General features: G+C 43.3%; 1 protein-coding gene across 1 annotated transcript in view; it reads left to right on the top strand.

Moving 5' to 3' along the window:
* LOC133000181 (ribonuclease inhibitor-like) overlaps positions 1 to 8,887 on the top strand; it is a 40,904-nt gene extending 32,017 nt beyond the window's left edge. Inside the window, exons 4-5 of the mRNA XM_061070046.1 lie at positions 7,979 to 8,152; positions 8,689 to 8,887. Coding sequence (XP_060926029.1) covers positions 7,979 to 8,152; positions 8,689 to 8,887 — 373 coding nt within the window. The remainder of the gene's footprint in view (positions 1 to 7,978; positions 8,153 to 8,688) is intronic.
* The last annotated feature ends 10,891 nt before the right edge of the window (positions 8,888 to 19,778 follow it).

Genomic DNA, 19,778 nt, shown 5'->3' with positions numbered 1-19,778 from the left:
AAAACAATCAGCAGATTCTCAGATTCTCTGTCTCTCACATTGTTTCTTGTCTTTCAGCAGATCGTGGTCTGCAGGAGGTTTCAGATGAACATAAACTCAGTCTGAGGAGGAGATGTGAACATGTGACTGAAGGAAGTTATGCAACAGGAAGTAGAACCCTCCTCAACAGGATCTACACTGAGCTTTACATCACAGAGGGACAGAGTGAAGAGGTTAATACTCAACATGAGGTGAGGCAGCTTGAGACGGCTTCCAAGATGAAGATCCTCCACGACACTCCCATCAGGTGCCACGACATCTTTAAAGCCTCCACTGATCAGCAGAGCAGCATCAGAGTCGTCCTGACCTACGGCGTCGCTGGCGTCGGAAAAACCTTCTCGGTGCAGAAGTTCACTCTGGACTGGGCAGAGGGTTTAGAAAACCAGGATGTGGGTCTGCTGACTGTGCTTTCGTTCAGGGAGCTGAACCTGGTGAAGGACCAGCAGCACAGTCTCCTCACGCTGCTCCGTGTTTTCCATCCAGCGTTACAGAAGCTCACGGCAGAGACGCTCGCTGTCTGTAAACCTTTGTTCATCTTTGACGGCCTGGATGAAAGCAGACTTTCTCTGGACTTCAACCACAGGGAGATTGTATCTGAGGTCACACAGAGGTCATCAGTCAACGTGCTGCTGATAAACCTCATCCGGGGGAATCTGCTTCCCTCGGCTCTCGTCTGGATAACCTCCAGGCCTGCGGCGGCCAATCAGATCCCTCCTGCATGTGTTGACAGGGTCACAGAAGTACGAGGCTTCACTGACGCCCAGAAGGAGGAGTACTTCAGGAGGAGATTCAGTGATGAAGAGCTGTGCAGCAGAATCATCTCACACATCAAGACGTCCAGGAGCCTCCACATCATGTGTCAAATCCCAGTCTTCTGCTGGATCAGTGCTACAGTTCTGGAGCACATGTTGACCACAGACCAGAGAGGAGAGCTGCCCAAGACCCTGACTGACCTGTACTCACACTTCCTGCTGGTTCAGACAAAGAGGAAGAACAACAAGTACGGTGAGGGACATGAGACGACTCCACAGCAGCTGACGGAGGCTGACAGGGACGTTCTCCTGAAGCTGGGGTTGCTGGCGTTTGAACATCTGGAGGAAGGAAACATCATGTTCTACCAAGAAGACCTGGAGCGGTGTGGTCTTAATGTCACAGAGGCCTCGGTGTACTCAGGGGTTTGTACTGAGATCTTCAGAAGAGAGTGTGTGATCTTCCAGAAATCAGTCTACTGCTTTGTTCATCTGAGCGTTCAGGAGTTTCTTGCTGCAGTCTACATGTTCCAATGCTACACCGAGAGGAACACAGAAGAACTCAACAACTTCTTTGGAATATATGTGGAAACAGACACTACCTTCTCCCTGGATGACATCCTGAAGAGAACCATGGAGAAATCCCTCATCAGTACAAATGGTCATCTGGACCTGTTTGTTCGCTTCCTTCACGGCCTCAGTCTGGAGTCCAACCGGAGAGTCTTAGGAGGCCTGCTGGGTCGGAGAGGGAACAATTCAGAGATCATCCAGATAATCATCAACAACCTGAAGGAGATGAAGAGTGATTACATTTCTCCTGACAGAAGCATCAACATCTTCCACTGTCTGACTGAGATGAACGACCACTCAGTTCATCAGCAGATGCAACAGTTCCTGAAGTCAGAGAACAGATCAAAGGAGAAACTCTCTGAGATCCACTGCTCAGCTCTGGCCTACATGCTGCAGATGTCAGAGGAGGTCCTGGATGAGTTCAACCTGAAGAAGTTCAACACATCAGACCAGGGTCAACATAGACTGATCCCAGCTGTGAGGAACTGCAGAAAGGCTCGGTGAGTCCAGACATGATCAATAACATATTCAATCAGTGGTGTGTGTGTGTGTGTGTGTGTTTGTGTGTGTGTGTGAGAGATATAAAGTTATTTTTATTATGTGCATATATATTCTCATTATTCTCATGTACATATGAGATCAACTAGATGTGGAGATTGAAATCCAATGTGATCACTGTGCTGGAGTTTGAGGGTTCAGACATACGACCTTGTGGGCGTCCAAGGGAGGTTATTGTTTATACTGTATATATATATATATATATATATATATATATATATATATATTAGCGCTGTCAATAGATTAAAACAAATTAAGTAATTAATCTCACATTTTGAAATTCATTAATCTAGATTAATCGCGATTAAAAGTTTGTTTTTCTTCTAAAGACTAAATCTTATAAATTAACGAGTAATCACTTCAGACAGCCTGTATTTTACCTATAAAGTGGCAGCCAGGAATACGTAATTTACCCTCCACACCCGACATTGAACGGAGCAAACTGTGGAGAAGTTCTTGAAGATGGATGACATTAAATTAATAATTGAAGTCAATCAATCAATCAAGTTTTATTTGTATAGCCCACATTCACAAATAACAATTCGTCTCATGGGGCTTTAACATTGTGTGACATCCTCTGTCCTTAACCCTCAACAAGAGTAAGGAAAAACTACTAAAAACCCTTTTCACAGGTAAAAATATGTAGAAACCTCAGAGAGAGCCACATGTGAGGGATCCCTCTCTCAGGACGGACAGAAGTGCAATAGATGTCAGGTGTAAGAAAACATCATCAGGATTTTTAGCAGCATCCATTAGGCTAAACATTTTTCAATACTATGTGTCAGGCAGTCCCGCTGCAATCACAGTCTCTGGCCAGCAGCAAGACCACGATCCAGCATCAGGATGGGATCCACTATAATCCACAGTCATTGTCCACCGCCGCCAGTTAGAATCCATTATCAGCTGCCGCCTCGGTCGTGGTCCCTCATCATCCGATGCCAACGCGACAAAGGATCCTCCATTACAACGACGATCAGCTGGCACGATACAGAATCCACCGAACTGGATCCACCATTGCGACCTCCGACACGCGATCCACAATCATAATCCATGGTGCGGCCACAGCTGTGGCCCTGCATCCGCGGGCGCTAAGGCACAGAAACTCCGGGAAAAGGGGTCAAGTTAGTAACATGTACTGATCAGATAAGAATTATCTTGATGTGATAAATATGGAGAAAAGGAAGGAGAAGCAGGAAAGAGAAGCTCCGTGTGTCTTGTGTCATAAATTCCCTGTGCGTCTTAGCATCATCAGGGGTTTTTGCCATTTAATCAAATTTGGAACATCGCACAAATTAGCTCTAACTATAAGCTTTATAAAAAAGGAAGGTTTTGAGTCTACTTTTAAACGAACAGAGCGTGTCTGCCTCCCGAACTGAAAGTGAGAGATTATTCCACAGCAGTGGGGCTTGATGGCTAAAAGCTCTGGCTCCTACTCTACTTTTAGAGACTTTAGGGACAACAAGTAAACCTGAGTTCTGGGATCGGAGTGCTCTAGTAGGTTGATATGGAACTAAAATCTCTTTAAGGTAAAGAGGTGCCATATCATTAAGGGCCTTGAAGGTGAGGAGGAGAATTTTAAATTCTATTCTAGATTTAACAGGAAGCCAGTGTAGCGATGCTAATACTGGAGAAATGTGCTCTCTTTTCTTAGTTCTCGTCAGGACACGTGCTGCGGCATTTTGGACCAGCTGCAGAGTCTTTAACGACTTGCTGCTGGAGCCTGATAATAATGAATTACAATAGTCCAGTCTCGATGTAACAAAGGCGTGGACTAGTTTTTCTGCATCTTTTTGCGAAAGGACATGTCTGATTTTTGAGATATTACGCAAGTGGAAAAACGCGGTCCTAGAAATTACTTTTAAGTGACTATTAAAGGACAAATCAGGATCGAAGATCACTCCCAAGTTCCTGACTGTGTCATTGGAAGCAAGGGCAATGTCATCTAGCGCAGCTATATCATTAGATAATGTATCTCTAAGGTGTTTAGGGCCGAGTATTATAACCTCTGTTTTATCTGAGTTTAATAAGAGAAAATTGCGGGTCATCCAGGTTTTTATGTCCTTGAGACATGCTCGAAGTTTAGTTAATTGATTACTTTGATCAGGTTTTATTGACAAATATAACTGGGTGTCATCAGCATAACAGTGAAAATTTACCGAGTGTGTCCTGATAATGTTTCCTAGTGGAAGCATATATAATGAGAATAAAATTGGGCCGAGCACAGACCCCTGTGGGACACCATGGTTAACTTTGGTGCGCACCGATGACTCATCATTGATTTGAACGAATTGGGAGCGATCAGCAAAATAAGATTTAAACCAGTTTAAGGCCGTTCCTTTAATGTTAATTAACTGTTTTAGTCTCTCTAATAAAATTTGATGGTCAATTGTGTGGAATGCTGCACTGAGATCTAACAGAACGAGGACAGACACAAGTCCCTGATCTGAAGCTATTAGAAGGTCATTAGTGACTTTTGCCAGGGCTGTCTCTGTGCTGTGATTGGTTCTAAACCCAGACTGAAAGTCTTCATATATATTATTTTCCTGGAGAAACTCACACAGCTGATTGGCTACAACTTTTTCTAAGATTTTAGATAGGAAGGGGAGATTAGATATTGGCCTGTAATTTGCTAAAACCTCTGGGTCTAGGGTGGGTTTTTTGAGTAGGGGTTTGATTACAGCTATTTTAAAAGACTGTGGTACATAACCTGATGATAATGACAGATTGATTGTGTTAAGTAACGAATTATCTATTAGGGGAAGAATTTCTTTAAGTAATTTAGTTGGAATCGGATCTAAAATACAGGTTGTTGGTTTAGAACCTGAGACTATTTTGGTAAACTGATCACGGGTGATCAGAGAGAAGCTGTCTAAATAATGGGAAGGATTCTCAGCCGTTTCTGAGATCTCTATTGTTGGGAGGGTATTAGTGCCAATTGAGGGCAGGAGATGATTGATTTTATTTCTAATAGTTAGAATTTTATCATTAAAAAAGGTCATAAAGATATTGCTATTTAGGGATCGAGGAATACTGGGTTCGGTGGAGGTGTGACTCTCTGTCAGCCTGGCTACAGTGCTGAAGAGAAACCTGGGGTTGTTTTTATTCTCTTCTATTAGTTTTGAATAAAATGCAGCTCTTGCTTTGTGGAGAGCCTTTTTATATTCTGTAACACTACTCTTCCAGTCTAGGAGATTTTCAACACTGTTGCTGGAGCGCCACTTCCTTTCTAATTTTCTTGATATTTGTTTCAACTCATGTGTCTTGGAATTATACCACCGAGCTAATTGACTATGTTTTACACATTTCTTTTTTAGAGGCGCTATTGAGTCTAATGTTAATCGTAATGAGTCTGCAGAGCTATCTACGAGGTGGTCAATCTCAATAGAGCTCGGGTTTTTAAAGAATTTGTTGTTTATGTCGACGGATAATACGGGTTTAAATGTAATCGGAATTATTTCCTTAAATTTAGCTACAGCACTATCAGGTAGACATCTAGAAAATGAGTTTTTTATTAGTGGCATATATTCAGATAGTGAAAAATCGAAGGTTATTAAATTGTGGTCTGATAGTACTGGATTGCGCGGAAGTACTGTTAAATGTTCAATTTTGACACCGTATGATAACACAAGGTCAAGTGTGTGGTTACAACAATGAGTAGGTTGATGCACACACTGACTAAAACCAATTGAGTCTAGTATTGAAATAAATGCTACGCTCAGGCTATCTTTATTATTGTCAACATGAATATTAAAGTCACCAACAATAATAATTTTATCTGTCTTTAGGACTAGGTTTGATAAAAACTCAGGGAATTCTGTTAGAAATTCAGTATAAGCCCCAGGAGCACGATAAACTACAGCAAATATGATTGGCTGTTGGTGTTTCCTGGATTGACGTGGAAGATTAAGAACAAGACATTCAAATGAGTTGTAGCTAAATTTAGGTTTAGGATTAATTGATAGACTGGAGTTAAAAATAGCAGCAACTCCACCTCCTCGCCCGAGTTCCCTGGGAACGTGTGAATTTATATGACTGGGGGGAGTAGATTCATTCAAACTGACATATTCATCAGGATGCAGCCACGTCTCAGTAAGGGACATTACATCTATATTGTAGTCTGAGACTAGTTCATTAACTAAAATAGCCTTTGAGGACAGTGATCTAATGTTTAAAAGACCACATTTGAAAGTCTTAGTTTCCTGTGTTGTTCCAGAGGTTGTGTTAATTTGTATAAGACTATTGGGAGTTCTCGCTCTGTTATTGTTTAATTTAAATAATTGAATCGGACGGTAGACAGAGACAGTCTCTATGCGGTTGGGTGACTGATCCAGAGGGAGCGCAGAGAAGTGTTTAGCACTGCAGCTCTGCTTCCTGGTCCCAACTCTGGGTTGTCATGTGATAGACTTAGTTATATTCTTAGATAAGAGAGCTGCTCCATCCCAAGTGGGATGAACGCCGTCTCTCCTAACAAGACCAGGTTTCCTCCAAAAAGTTTGCCAATTATCTATAAAGCCCACACCGTTTACAGGACACCACCTCGACAGCCAGCGGTTAAAAGACAACATGCGACTAAACATGTCATCACCTGTGGAGAAGTAAAGTGAGCTGTATGATCCTCAGCACATATGAGACAAAAATACAAACGTTGGGACGCTGTTGCAGTTTATGTTGGAGCAACAAGTAAGTATATGCTTGAAAAAAATGATTAAATGCGGTTTTTACTGCAGGCTGATAACAGCAAAAGTATGTGATATTATTGGCGCTGCGCGGCGCTTCAGCAGCGCAGAGTAGGACTACACACACGAACATGCGCACAAACTAACACACAGTTCGAGGAAGTTAAAAAAATGCACATGAGAGGACGGAAAGAGTGGAGTTGCCTGTGGGACGGTCTCTGTTTGCACTGCTGCTTTCTTCATTCACTTCACTTGACTCATGCTTAGTGAAACAGTTTAACTTTATTTTCTGTAACATATAACGGGACACAGTCACAGTTATCTACAAAAGAAAAGTTGCATATTATAAACAAGTTTCATACACTAAAATAACCATTAGAAACTAACTAAAACACTAACAGACAGAGCGACACAACTCACTCAGACCGGGGGAATCTGCTTCTGAGATAAAAAAGGGTGCGCTGCTGCACTAATCCCCAGAAGTTCCGGCTGCGGGCCTTCAAAATAAGACAAACACGGCAAAATAAAAGAAATACAGTTCAGCCAGCGCTGAGCCAGGGTGGCAGCAAGCGGACCCTTGTTTCGCTGGATCCGTTTGATCATCTCCAAGGCAGAATTCCACCGGGTGGCAACATCTTGAACTAGCAACTCTTCCTGCTGTCCTTGTGCAGTTTGCTGTGCTTTCATTCAGACGGGACTTATCTTTTGACGGGCTGTGTTTGAAGTGCGTCGAGGAATTCCTCTGCAGTTCTCCGCTGTATATCGCGCTTCTGTTTTTTTTACTTCCAATGCAAAAGATCTAAATTTCCATTTATTTGTCAATAAAATGAGCTGTGACACCGAGGTAATTGTCACTGCTGAGTGACGTCCAGTGGTCACCGGTGAGTGCGATGCTGGCAGCTTGCTGGAGGTGCTGAATTTTCTTCCGCACACCGGATGTAAACAAAGCTGCGTTAACTGAGTTAAAATATTTTATCGCATTAATCTAGGTCACAATAATCTCATAGATTAACGCATTAAATTTGACAGCCCTTATATATATATATATATATATATATATATATATATATATATACCTTTTACCTTTGACCACTGAAGTCTTATCAGTTTATCTTTGACTCAAAATGTGAAGGAATCCCCTAAAGACAGACTTGAGATATCATGTTCAAGAGGTCATGAACATGTTCTGTGACCTCTGACCACCTGAATCTAATGAGTTCCTCTGTTAGTCTGAATGAACACTTGAACCAAATCTGAAAGGATTCTCTTGTGGTGTTTTTAACGAAAAAGGGATTTACCAGGATGAGGGTCACATGATCACGTTTTGTATGAATGTTGTGTTTTCTGATTTAATTCTCACAGATTTGATATTTTCTTTAATTACAGACTCGGTGGTTGTGAACTAAGAGAGACTCACTGTGAAGTCCTGGCCTCAGCTCTGAAGTCAGACCCCTCACATCTGAGAGAACTGGAACTGAGTGACAACAAGATGCAGGACTCAGAAGTGAAGCTGCTGTGTTCTGGACTGGAGAGTCCAAACTGTCGACTGGAGACTCTGAGGTCCTTAAATCCTTCTTCACTTTTCAGACTTTCTTTCTTATTGGGTCATTGTTTATTTAACTTGTCTCAGTTCTGCTCTGCTCACTGTCCCTCAGTCATCTGTCCCTCACCCAGCCTGTCAGTCACGTCCACCTCATCAACTCCATTCACCTGCACTCACCTGCTCCTGATCACTGAGAAAGTGTCAGTAAATAACATGTGGACTGAGGCCGAGCACTCGTCCTCCTCAGGTTTTCAAAATAAGACACATTCTTATTGAAACATGTTGGACAGTTGATGAGTATAGAAACAAACAGGAAGTGACATCAGGAGCCGTCCCTACTTTAAAAAGTGTTTAATTACACAAACCTGCTCAGTGACCAACACGCAGACAAGAAGCTGATGAATGAAACAATGGTCCAACATGTCTGATCTGATATTTATCTTCAGGTCACAGACTGGACTGAGGTCAGCAACATGTTGAGAGTCTGTGTTGACATGATGACGATCCACAACAACAAGAGGACACGTTCTAATATTCATATTTCTTTATCCAGGTTGAAGAGATGCAGTCTGTCAGAGATCAGCTGTTCTTCTCTGGCTTCAGCTCTGAGGTCAAACCCCTCTCATCTGAGAGAACTGGATCTGAGTGACAACGACCTGCAGGACTCAGGAGTGAAGGAGCTGTGTGGTATACTACAGAGTCCAACCTGTCGACTGGAGACTCTGAGGTCAGACATCATGTTTGAATGTTAAAGGTTATATATGTAGAATGTATTGATATCTAGTGGTGAACTGTCATGTTGCAGCTGAATACCCCCTCCCCCCCTCCAAACATGAAAGAGAACCTGTGGTAGCTTCAGTTGTCAGAGAAACTCAAAAGCTTTAGTTTGTCCAGGCTGGGGTACAGTAAAAGACATGGCTGCCTCCGTAGAGAGGACCCGCTCTTGATGTAGATATAAAGTATTTAAATGTAAAGTTTTTATATATAAAGGATTTAAATATAAAGTATATTAATATAAGAAATATACACTTAAATGTCTTATTCTTAAGTAAAGAAAACCACAACTAGTTCAATTCAGATGAAACTTGTGAAAACATCTCTAGGACTCTTTTCTCTTCAGTTTCTCACAATGGATCCTTTCACCTGAATCTTCCACAATGGAGCTTTAAGGTCAAAGGTCAGAACATGTGTTCCTAACAGTGAACACTGATACTGAGCTGAGAGATGTTTGTAGAATGAGCGCTGAGGACCGAGTCAGGCTCAATGTGACTGAAGTTGTACTGACAGAGAAACAATCCAATGCTGGACAATGTGTCCATGTAATGTTTCTGTGGAAGCTAACCAGGACTTGTCCCGGTGGTCCTGTGGACTGACCACATGACAGTGTGCTGCCTTGGTGTTCTGGGACTGGGCTCAGGGTCTTCCACAGGGTCTTCCATGCCTTTATCTTTTCACCACTAGATCTCTGTCCCGCCCTGTACACACATGTTCCTCAGGCTCCCTGCACCACTTTCAACTGGTCCAACTGCTGCTCAGATTATCGCCACTTCAAGAAAACATGATCATAGAATTGCTCGCCCTTTCACACATCAACTGTGGAACATGTTCTGATTTTCTTCCGCACACCGGATGTAAACAAAGCTGCGTTATCTGAGTTAAAATATTTTATCGCATTAATCTAGGTCACAATAATCTCATAGATTAACGCATTAAATTTGACAGCCCTTATATATATATACCTTTTACCTTTGACCACTGAAGTCTTATCAGTTTATCTTTGACTCAAAATGTGAAGGAATCCCCTAAAGACAGACTTGAGATATCATGTTCAAGAGGTCATGAACATGTTCTGTGACCTCTGACCACCTGAATCTAATGAGTTCCTCTGTTAGTCTGAATGAACACTTGTGCCAAATCTGAAAGGATTCTCTTGTGGTGTTTTTAACGAAAAATGGATATACCAGGATGAGGGTCACATGATCACGTTTTGTATGAATGTTGTGTTTTCTGATTTAATTCTCACAGATTTGATATTTTCTTTAATAACAGACTCAGTGGTTGTTACCTCTCAGAGCCTCACTGTGAAGTCGTGGCCTCAGCTCTGAAGTCAGACCCCTCACATCTGAGAGAACTGGAACTGAGGGACAACAAGATGCAGGACTCAGAAGTGAAGCTGCTGTGTTCTGGACTGGAGAGTCCAAACTGTCGACTGGAGACTCTGAGGTCCTTAAATCCTTCTTCACTTTTCAGACTTTCTTTCTTATTGGGTCATTGTTTATTTAACTTGTCTCAGTTCTGCTCTGCTCACTGTCCCTCAGTCATCTGTCCCTCACCCAGCCTGTCAGTCACGTCCACCTCATCAACTCCATTCACCTGCACTCACCTGCTCCTGATCACTGAGAAAGTGTCAGTAAATAACATGTGGACTGAGGCCGAGCACTCGTCCTCCTCAGGTTTTCAGAATAAGACACATTCTTATTGAAACACGTTGGACAGTTGATAAGTATAGAAACAAACAGGAAGTGACATCAGGAGCCGTCCCTACTTTAAACAGTGTTTAATTACACAAACCTGCTCAGTGACCAACACACAGAGAAGAAGCTGATGAATGAAACAATGGTCCAACATGTCTGATCTGATATTTATCTTCAGGTCACAGACTGGACTGAGGTCAGCAGCATGTTGAGAGTCTGTGTTGACATGATGACGATCCACAACAACAGGAGGACACATTCTAATATTCATATTTCTTTATCCAGGTTGGATCACTGCAGACTGTCAGAGATCAGCTGTTCTTCTCTGGCTTCAGCTCTGAGGTCAAACCCCTCTCATCTGAGAGAACTGGATCTGAGATACAACGACCTGCAGGACTCAGGAGTGAAGGAGCTGTGTGGTTTTCTACAGAGTCCAACCTGTCGACTGGAGACTCTGAGGTCAGTTCACTGACTGACTTTTGTAGATCTCATATATATAAAACTGCATTTATACACAATTTATCTAATTTAATTCTAATTAAACATAATTCCTCTTCTTACATATGTTGAATCCATTCATTTGTTAATCTGTGACATTTTAAATGTTCTGCTACTTGTTAAAACACTGGGTTAAGTTCTGGATTTCCTAAACTGATCTGCAGGACAGAGACCGGGTCCAAATAATCTATTTGTGCTGAATCTGGACTTGTTTTTAGTCAAACATGTCAGATTTCATATTTATCTTCCATGTTATGAGTCTGTGCTGACATGAATATGTGCCTGTTATTTTCACACATGAACTCAGTTTAATTTACAGTTAAGTTTTATTCTTTATCCAGGATGAGGAGCTGCAGTCTGTCACAGATCAGCTGTTCATCTCTGGCTTCAGCTCTGAGGTCAAACCCCTCTCATCTGAGAGAACTGGATCTGATAGGAAACAACCTGCAGGACTCAGGAGTGAAGGAGCTGCTTGATCTACAGCAGAGTCCAACCTGTCGACTGGAGACTCTGAGGTCAGTTGATGGATGGAGTCAGTCCACGCTGCTTTCATCAGTATTTTACTAAACACAGTCAGTATCACAGATCCAGGGTCTGTGCTACCAAGCAGGATTTGTGGTTATCAGGTGAACTTCAGGTTTAGTTTTTTCAGTTCCATGAAGCTCGTCCACTTCTTAACGAGGTAAATCACCATGGTAACTTCTGATGAACAGCTCACCTGATCCAGGTTAAGTTGGAGATCAACCCGTATAGAAGCTCCGCCCACTGACCACAGTGACTCTACACTGTTGTGTGGTTCACACTTTCCTTAAAGGGACGGATAAGGGAAGTTTAAATCAACGTCTGGTTGGTTCAGTTGATCTCTAACTCACCCAGAACATCTCAATGTCTCCAGACTCATCCTGTCCCCAAAACACCAGATGACCTCAGTCAGCTTCCTGGAGACAGGTCCATGTGTGTGTCCTCAGAGACAGTGAGACAGTGTTTGTCCTCAGAGACAGTGAGACAGTGTGTGTCCTCAGAGTCAGAGTGTGTCCTCAGAGACAGTGAGACGGTGTGTGTCCTCAGAGACAGTGAGACGGTGTGTGTCCTCAGAGACAGTGTGTGTCCTCAGAGACAGTGAGACAGTGTGTGTCCTCAGAGGCAGTGAGACAGTGTGTGTCCTCAGAGACAGTGTGTGTCCTCAGAGACAGTGAGACAGTGTTTGTCCTCAGAGACAGTGAGACAGTGTGTGTCCTCAGAGACAGTGTGTGTCCTCAGAGACAGTGAGACAGTGTGTGTCCTCAGAGGCAGTGAGACAGTGTGTGTCCTCAGAGACAGTGTGTGTCCTCAGAGACAGTGAGACGGTGTGTGTCCTCAGAGACAGTGTGTGTCCTCAGAGACAGTGAGACGGTGTGTGTCCTCAGACATAGGGAGACAGTGTGTCCTCAGGGTCATAGAGACAGTGTGTGTCCTCTGTGACAGTGAGACAGTGTGTGTCCTCAGAGACATTAAGACAGTGTGTGTCCTCAGAGACAGTGAGTCAGTGTGTGTTCTCAGAGTCAGTGTGTGTCCTCAGAGACAGTGAGTCAGTGTGTGTTCTCAGAGTCAGTGTGTGTCCTCAGAGACATTTAGACAGTGTGTGTCCTCAGAGACAGTGAGTCAGTGTGTGTCCTCAGTCAGCGAGACAGTGTGTGACCTCAGAGACAGTGTGTGTCCTCAGAGACAGTGTGTGTCCTCAGAGACAGTGAGTCAGTGTGTGTCCTCAGAGTCAGTGAGACGCTGGGTGTCAGAGTCAGTGAGACAGTGTGTGTCCTCAGAGACATTAAGACAGTGTGTGTCCTCAGAGACAGTGAGTCAGTGTGTGTTCTCAGAGTCAGTGTGTGTCCTCAGAGACATTTAGACAGTGTGTGTCCTCAGAGACAGTGAGACAGTGTGTGTCCTCAGAGACAGTGTGTGTCCTCAGAGACAGTGAGTCAGTGTGTGTCCTCATAGTCAGTGAGAGAGTGTGTGTCCTCAGAGACAGTGAGACAGTGTGTTTCCTCAGAAACAGTGAGACAGTGTGTGTCCTCAGAGTCAGTGTGTGTCCTCAGAGACAGTGAGACAGTGTTTGTCCTCAGGATCAGTGTGTGTCCTCAGAGTCAGTGAGACAGTGTGTGTCCTCAGAGACAGTGTGTGTCCTCAGAGACAGTGAGACAGTGTGTGTCCTCAGTCAGCGAGACAGTGTGTGACCTCAGAGACAGTGTGTGTCCTCAGAGACAGTGTGTGTCCTCAGAGACAGTGAGTCAGTGTGTGTCCTCAGAGTCAGTGAGACGCTGGGTGTCAGAGTCAGTGAGACAGTGTGTGTCCTCAGAGACATTAAGACAGTGTGTGTCCTCAGAGACAGTGAGTCAGTGTGTGTTCTCAGAGTCAGTGTGTGTCCTCAGAGACATTTAGACAGTGTGTGTCCTCAGAGACAGTGAGACAGTGTGTGTCCTCAGAGACAGTGTGTGTCCTCAGAGACAGTGAGTCAGTGTGTGTCCTCATAGTCAGTGAGAGAGTGTGTGTCCTCAGAGACAGTGAGACAGTGTGTTTCCTCAGAAACAGTGAGACAGTGTGTGTCCTCAGAGTCAGTGTGTGTCCTCAGAGACAGTGAGACAGTGTTTGTCCTCAGGATCAGTGTGTGTCCTCAGAGTCAGTGAGACAGTGTGTGTCCTCAGAGACAGTGAGTCAGTGTGTGTTCTCAGAGTCAGTGTGTGTCCTCAGAGACATTTAGACAATGTGTGTCCTCAGAGACAGTGAGACAGTGTGTGTCCTCAGAGACAGTGTGTGTCCTCAGAGACAGTGAGTCAGTGTGTGTCCTCATAGTCAGTGAGAGAGTGTGTGTCCTCAGAGACAGTGAGACAGTGTGTTTCCTCAGAAACAGTGAGACAGTGTGTGTCCTCAGAGTCAGTGTGTGTCCTCAGAGACAGTGAGACAGTGTTTGTCCTCAGAGTCAGTGAGACAGTGTGTTTCAAACTAAAGCTCGTAGTTCAGGCCTCAGTGAAGCTGTGAGAGGACAATGAGGACAGACGTCAGGATTGGACAGAGACACAGAGAGACACCAGTCGGCCAATCAGACGAGCCACAAGCTGCTTGGGATCATGTGATTGAGTTGACGTGAAGACGACAGTTGTTGTTGTTTTCATGTGAACAGGAAGTGAAGCTGGACCACAGCTGACAGCCTCACACGAGGGACAGAGACGTCTTCATCTGATCTGAGACAGTTTGTCCTCTCACTTCATCAGTGAAGAACTGATCAGGTGGATCTTTGTCACAGCTCTGAGATCAGTGGGACTGAAGCCTCTCCTCATCACCATGGTAACCAGGAGCTCTTTATACAGAGCAGAACCTCTGCTGAGGTCCATCTGTCTCATCTGGTCCCAGTTTGTCAGAAGCAGATGTTCATCAACACACAGTGAAACATGTCTTCACCTGTAACAGCAGTAAATCCACCTCTCAGGTGTCCACTCTGCACTTTGACATGCAGAGGACACACACTGAGCTCTTAGCGTGTTCATTCCAACACGTGAACATGAAGCAGAGAGGAAGCTGCTCCACCTCTGAACAGGACTGAAGTCCCTGCTGCTCTTTCTACTGGATGAGCTGCATCACTGACTCACAGCTGATGAAGTGAGTCTCTGTGACACTGATGTCTTCTTCTCTCAACAGGTGGAGGTTGGCTGACTGGATCTGAGTGTGAAGAGGACAGTGTGTGTGGACGGAGGCTGAGCTGTGTCCTGAGGATCCAGAGGCTGAAGCAGCAGCAGCTTGTGTGTAGTCTCCAATCTACACAACCCCTAATCTGCATGTGTTTGTGAGATGAAGCCGGAGCACCTGGAGAAAACACGTGGAGAACATGCAGACTCCACACAGGAAGACCCATCTGAACCGGATTCAAACCAGCAACCTTCCTGCCCCGATTGTGTTTATTCACATGAAGAATGTGTTTATTGAAATGACACAACAAAGCAGAATATATAAACCCTCTATAAAGGGTCACATACAGTGTGTTTAAGTTTGTCTTTATTATTGTCCACCTTTGTCCCTCAGTCTGTCTCCATGTGTGTAGAACCACATTCTGTGTATATGTTTGTTTATGATCTTAAAGTTCCTGGATTCACGTCACAAATTGATTTCGTTCAACACAAAGTTAAACACATTGAAATCACTTTGAGTTTAAAATCAGAGTTTTGTCTTTGACACAAAAGATCAAAACTCTGGACTTAAAAATGGGAAGTTTTAATTTCTGCATCAGGTGCAGAGCGGTGGTGGTTTTTCTACTTTTGACCCACAGGTGGCACTGCAGTATAACAGCAGCACATCCCAGTCAAAGCCTTTATATTCAGTCTATGAGTCAAACACATGGATCATTTCCTCTGTGACAAACCAGATGTAACGAGGAGAAAAACATCTCAGAGAGAAAAGTTCTGTTTCTACTTGTCTCTGCTTTAATGCTCAATAAACATCCTTCCACCGACTTCACTGGAATCATGACTCAGCTTTTCTTTCCTCTTCAAACAAACAGGTGTAAACATCTCGTCCTTGGTGCAGGTAAAAGAACAAAATCACCAGTTTGACATAATGGAAACAAGCAGAAGAAATGTGAATGAGACATTTACAGTATGAAGAAGAGTCGATGAAGAGCAGAGCATCTTTAAGTCTCTGATGAAACTGTTTCATAAACATTTTACCATATTTAATAGAAAACTGACCCGAGGACGTTTTATACAACCGTAGATGAAGAGTTCTGTTGTGTGTTCTCGAGCACCACCTCAGAACAACCACCAGGGGGAGACTGTAGCAGCCTCTGGGAACAGCTGCATGCTGGGAAATAATTGATGATGGGAGGTTCACAGCAGAGACAAGGGACAGAAAGTGTCTGAGAGACGAGGTCCTGAAGACAGTGGCTCCTCCTTTCTCTCCTCACTCCAGCATTGAGCTTTGACTGTGTGTGAGGTCATAGGTTTACTTCCCCACCTTCATGTGTCATGTGATACCGCTGGAAAAACAAAACAGTTTTGGTTTCCTCTGTTCGGCTCAATGCTTAATATTCATATTCCTGTTTACATGCTATAACATTACGTCTTCTCCTTGTTTACGATCAAACTCAGGTCATGTGTTCTCATTCATTGTAACTGTTGTCTGTTGATGTCACAAAATGCTGTGACAAGTCCAACAGCAGTTAAAACGTGATTAAGACGTCACGTAACGAGACAAAGGACAGAAGACAAAACACAAGTCTACATTCTGAGTTTGACCTTATTCACGGCTGTGAAAGATTTCACTCTTTTAATGTCGTCTGTGCTTTGTTACAATGATTCTCCAGAAAAATATAAAAAAGTAAAGTTACTAGAAAATATACAAAAACATAACAGGTGTTCAAATATAAAGGAGAATAAATTTATGGTTGTCTTTGTTTTATACAACATTGCAAGAGTTAGTCATATGAATTAATTAGTAATGAATTAACAGGAACGCTTCCCAATAACTGACAGATTTCAGTTCATTATTCAACAAACATGCGGAGACTGTTGTTGGATGAAATTTAGAAAGCGCAGAGTGAAGAAAATAATGATTTTACGTAAGAAAGGTCATTTATTCAGAGTAAAATACTGATTATAATAATATGAACACCTCAATCAACACCAGACCACAGCTCCAGTGAAACTTTACACTTCCCTTTGTTTCAACACTTCTCACTACGAAGCCCGACAGGATTTAAAATGACTTTTCTACCTGGAAAACAAAAAACCATGACGTATGAAAAATGGGAGTGGCCACAACATTTCATTTGACTAACTCCTCCCCCCCTCCGACTTCTTTAATCACTATTCTACTGTTGGTAAAAAGAATGCTATAAATACATCATATTTAACAAAGCGTACAAAACAGATCAAGTATAAATAGGGAACAAACAGAAACAGATGGAGGGTTCGTGACTGTTGAAAACTGCTGCTCATGGTTTTCTCTTTATGTTTATATCTAATATCTACATCGATTACATCCAGTTCACAAAGACACCAACACGTCTCTGGTCCTGTTTGTATCTGATGATGTACGATTAGATGTCTGGAGGATTTCTATGATTGTTGGATGAGACATGGAAACTGTAGGTTGGCACAAATATGCATTTAAATCAACACTATGCAACTTTTCCACCTGAAAGCAGCAGCTTGGTGAAAGTGAGTCTGATGTGTGAGTGTGAACAAGAGAAAGTTTCCTCCTTCTCTCCCTGAGCGTCTGTTCTCTGTGACTCTGGTGAGTGGGTTCCATCTCCTGAGAGAAGAACTGACTGAGAGTCACAAACTGTCTCAAGCAGCTGCAGCTGAAGAGTGAAGCTGAACTGAGATCAGTTAGAAACACTCTGAAGTTATTAACAACCAGAGTTTATCTCCAAGATTCAGCAGGAAACTGTGAAACATGAAGAATTCTGAACAGTTTGGTGGATTTGTTACAGCTGCAGCTCTTCAGGTTCAGGAAGCAGAGGATCATGGGTAATATTTCAGTTCAGTGAGTGGGACACGTGTCATCGCTCGAACACAGAGCCAAACAATCAATCACCACATGTTGTTGTAGGGGGCGCTGTGGGTCAATACAAGTTGCATAGTGTTGCTAATATTCATCTATTTTATACAAACGTTTATTTTGAATCGTAGATTGTTGTCGCTGTTGTCTTTTAAAGGCAATAAGTGTAAAAATTATTTATTTTTTACATCTTTACCAGAAAAGTGAATCCTAATCACAAACTGTCAGATAAATGTCGTCCTCATCAAGGACAAGATCAGCAGATCTACTGAAGGCCCCCAAGGCTTCGTGGAAACACTGGATGCTCCATTGATTAGAAGGGATTTCTGATTCCTGCTCTAAAGGATCTCTCCAGGATGTGCCCTCCTCTTCCTCCTCTTACTCACGCTGTCCTTCTTCCTTTGTGGCGTCCTGCTCACTTCCTGGTGAGAAGCTGGTTCTCCAGCTGCTCCAGACGAGCAGTCATCCCAGCCAGTGGGCAGTTGATTAAGGAATAACAAACACACACATGAGTAGTTTCTGAACATCTGACAGATATTTGTCAGTTTCCAAATTAAGACGTAAAAAATGTTGAATGTCAAAAAAGAAAATGTCTTCACTGTCAAACTCTTATCACAAAGAAATGTAATTGAGACTTGATATTTGACAGTTTAACCAATAACTTCTTATTCACAGAAACAACCAAATATACAGCGCTCGAATAGAGGATTTAAAGTTAAGTAAAACATATAAATAAATGCACATCTTTTCTGAATTGTTAATTCTATAAAATAAAACTTTTGGTTATTGGCAAACAGATAATAAATGTGTGTTGTTGTGTGTTGTGTTTGTCGTGCGGCTCCTGCACATTGTGAAGACGCAGCGTCCTCAGTGGAGGATTGTACTTGGACACACGTTAAGCTTGAGTGGTAATTCTGTTTATAGTTATATAGTGTGTTGTCGGTTTATAGTGTTCGTGGTGTTGCGGTGTACACGGAGGAGGTGTTAGCTGTGTTTGTGAGTGTTTGCAGCCGGCCGTGGGCCTGTCATTTTCCTGGACAGCGTAGAGAAGGTGAACACAGTGGTGGCGAACGGGATTGAAGTGAACGACACGTTTGTATCTGTTCTGCCTCTCGCCACACCGGCGGTAAAAGTGACTCTTTCTAACGTCCCGTCGTTCATTAGAGATGAGATGTTGTAAAGAGAACTATCGAGACACGGTAAGATAGTGTCTCAGGTAAAAAAAGTGTCCTCAGGATGCAAGTCCCCTCTGTTAAAACACGTGGTGTCCCACAAAAGACATCTGTTTATGCTTCTTAACAACAGGACTGAGGACCTGAGCCTGGTGGTCAAAATCAGAGTGGATGAGTTTGATTATGTGATTTTTGTAACCTCTAACAATACAAAGTGTTTTAGCTGTGGGAAAGAAGGGCACCAAGCAAAAGGGAGAGGTCCCAAAAGAAGATCAGGTGTGTGAGGAGGGGACAGGAGAGGTTCCAAAAGAAGATAAGGTGTGTGAGGAGGGGACAGGAGAGGTACCAAAGGAAAGTCAGGAGAGTAAGAAAGGACAGAAGGGGACAGGGGGGGGGGTCCAACAGGCAGATCAGGTAGGTGAGGGGGAACAGAAGGAGGCAGGCGGGGTCTTACAGGACCAAGGTAGCGATATTGACATGGAGAGAGATGAAGAGGTGATTAAAGTTCCTCGTCTAAAAAGGAAGACCTGGAGCAAACGAGGAAGCTCAAAAGCTAAAAAAGGGAGAGTGAAGAAAGGAGAGTCCAGCACGGAGACCGACTCTGCTGACACTGATTCATCTGACTTCAGGGCAGAAAGCCAGAAGAGCACAAGAAGATACAGTGCTGCGAAGATGAAAGTGTTTCTCCAAAGAACAAAAAATATGAAGGGGTTGAAAATAGAGGAATATTTCTCTGATAAACAACAGTTTTCAAACTCTGCCCGGCTGCACATGAGCAGTAAAGGCAGAGGAGGTTTCACTGACCAGGAGATCTACAGACTAAGAAAGATTGTTCAGAAAATCAGACAGCAGAAAAATAATGATGATGATGATGAATAAAGAAGAGCCGCTGATCAACGGAGCCCGGCTGGATGTCCAGAGCAGTACCAGGCCTCACCAGCAGGCTGTGCACCGCCAGAGCTGGAACCCTGAGC

The sequence above is a fragment of the Limanda limanda genome, chromosome 4, assembly GCF_963576545.1.
Source record: "Limanda limanda chromosome 4, fLimLim1.1, whole genome shotgun sequence".
NCBI classification, from domain to species: Eukaryota; Metazoa; Chordata; class Actinopteri; order Pleuronectiformes; family Pleuronectidae; genus Limanda; species Limanda limanda.
This window is presented reverse-complemented; position numbering and strand designations above follow the sequence as displayed.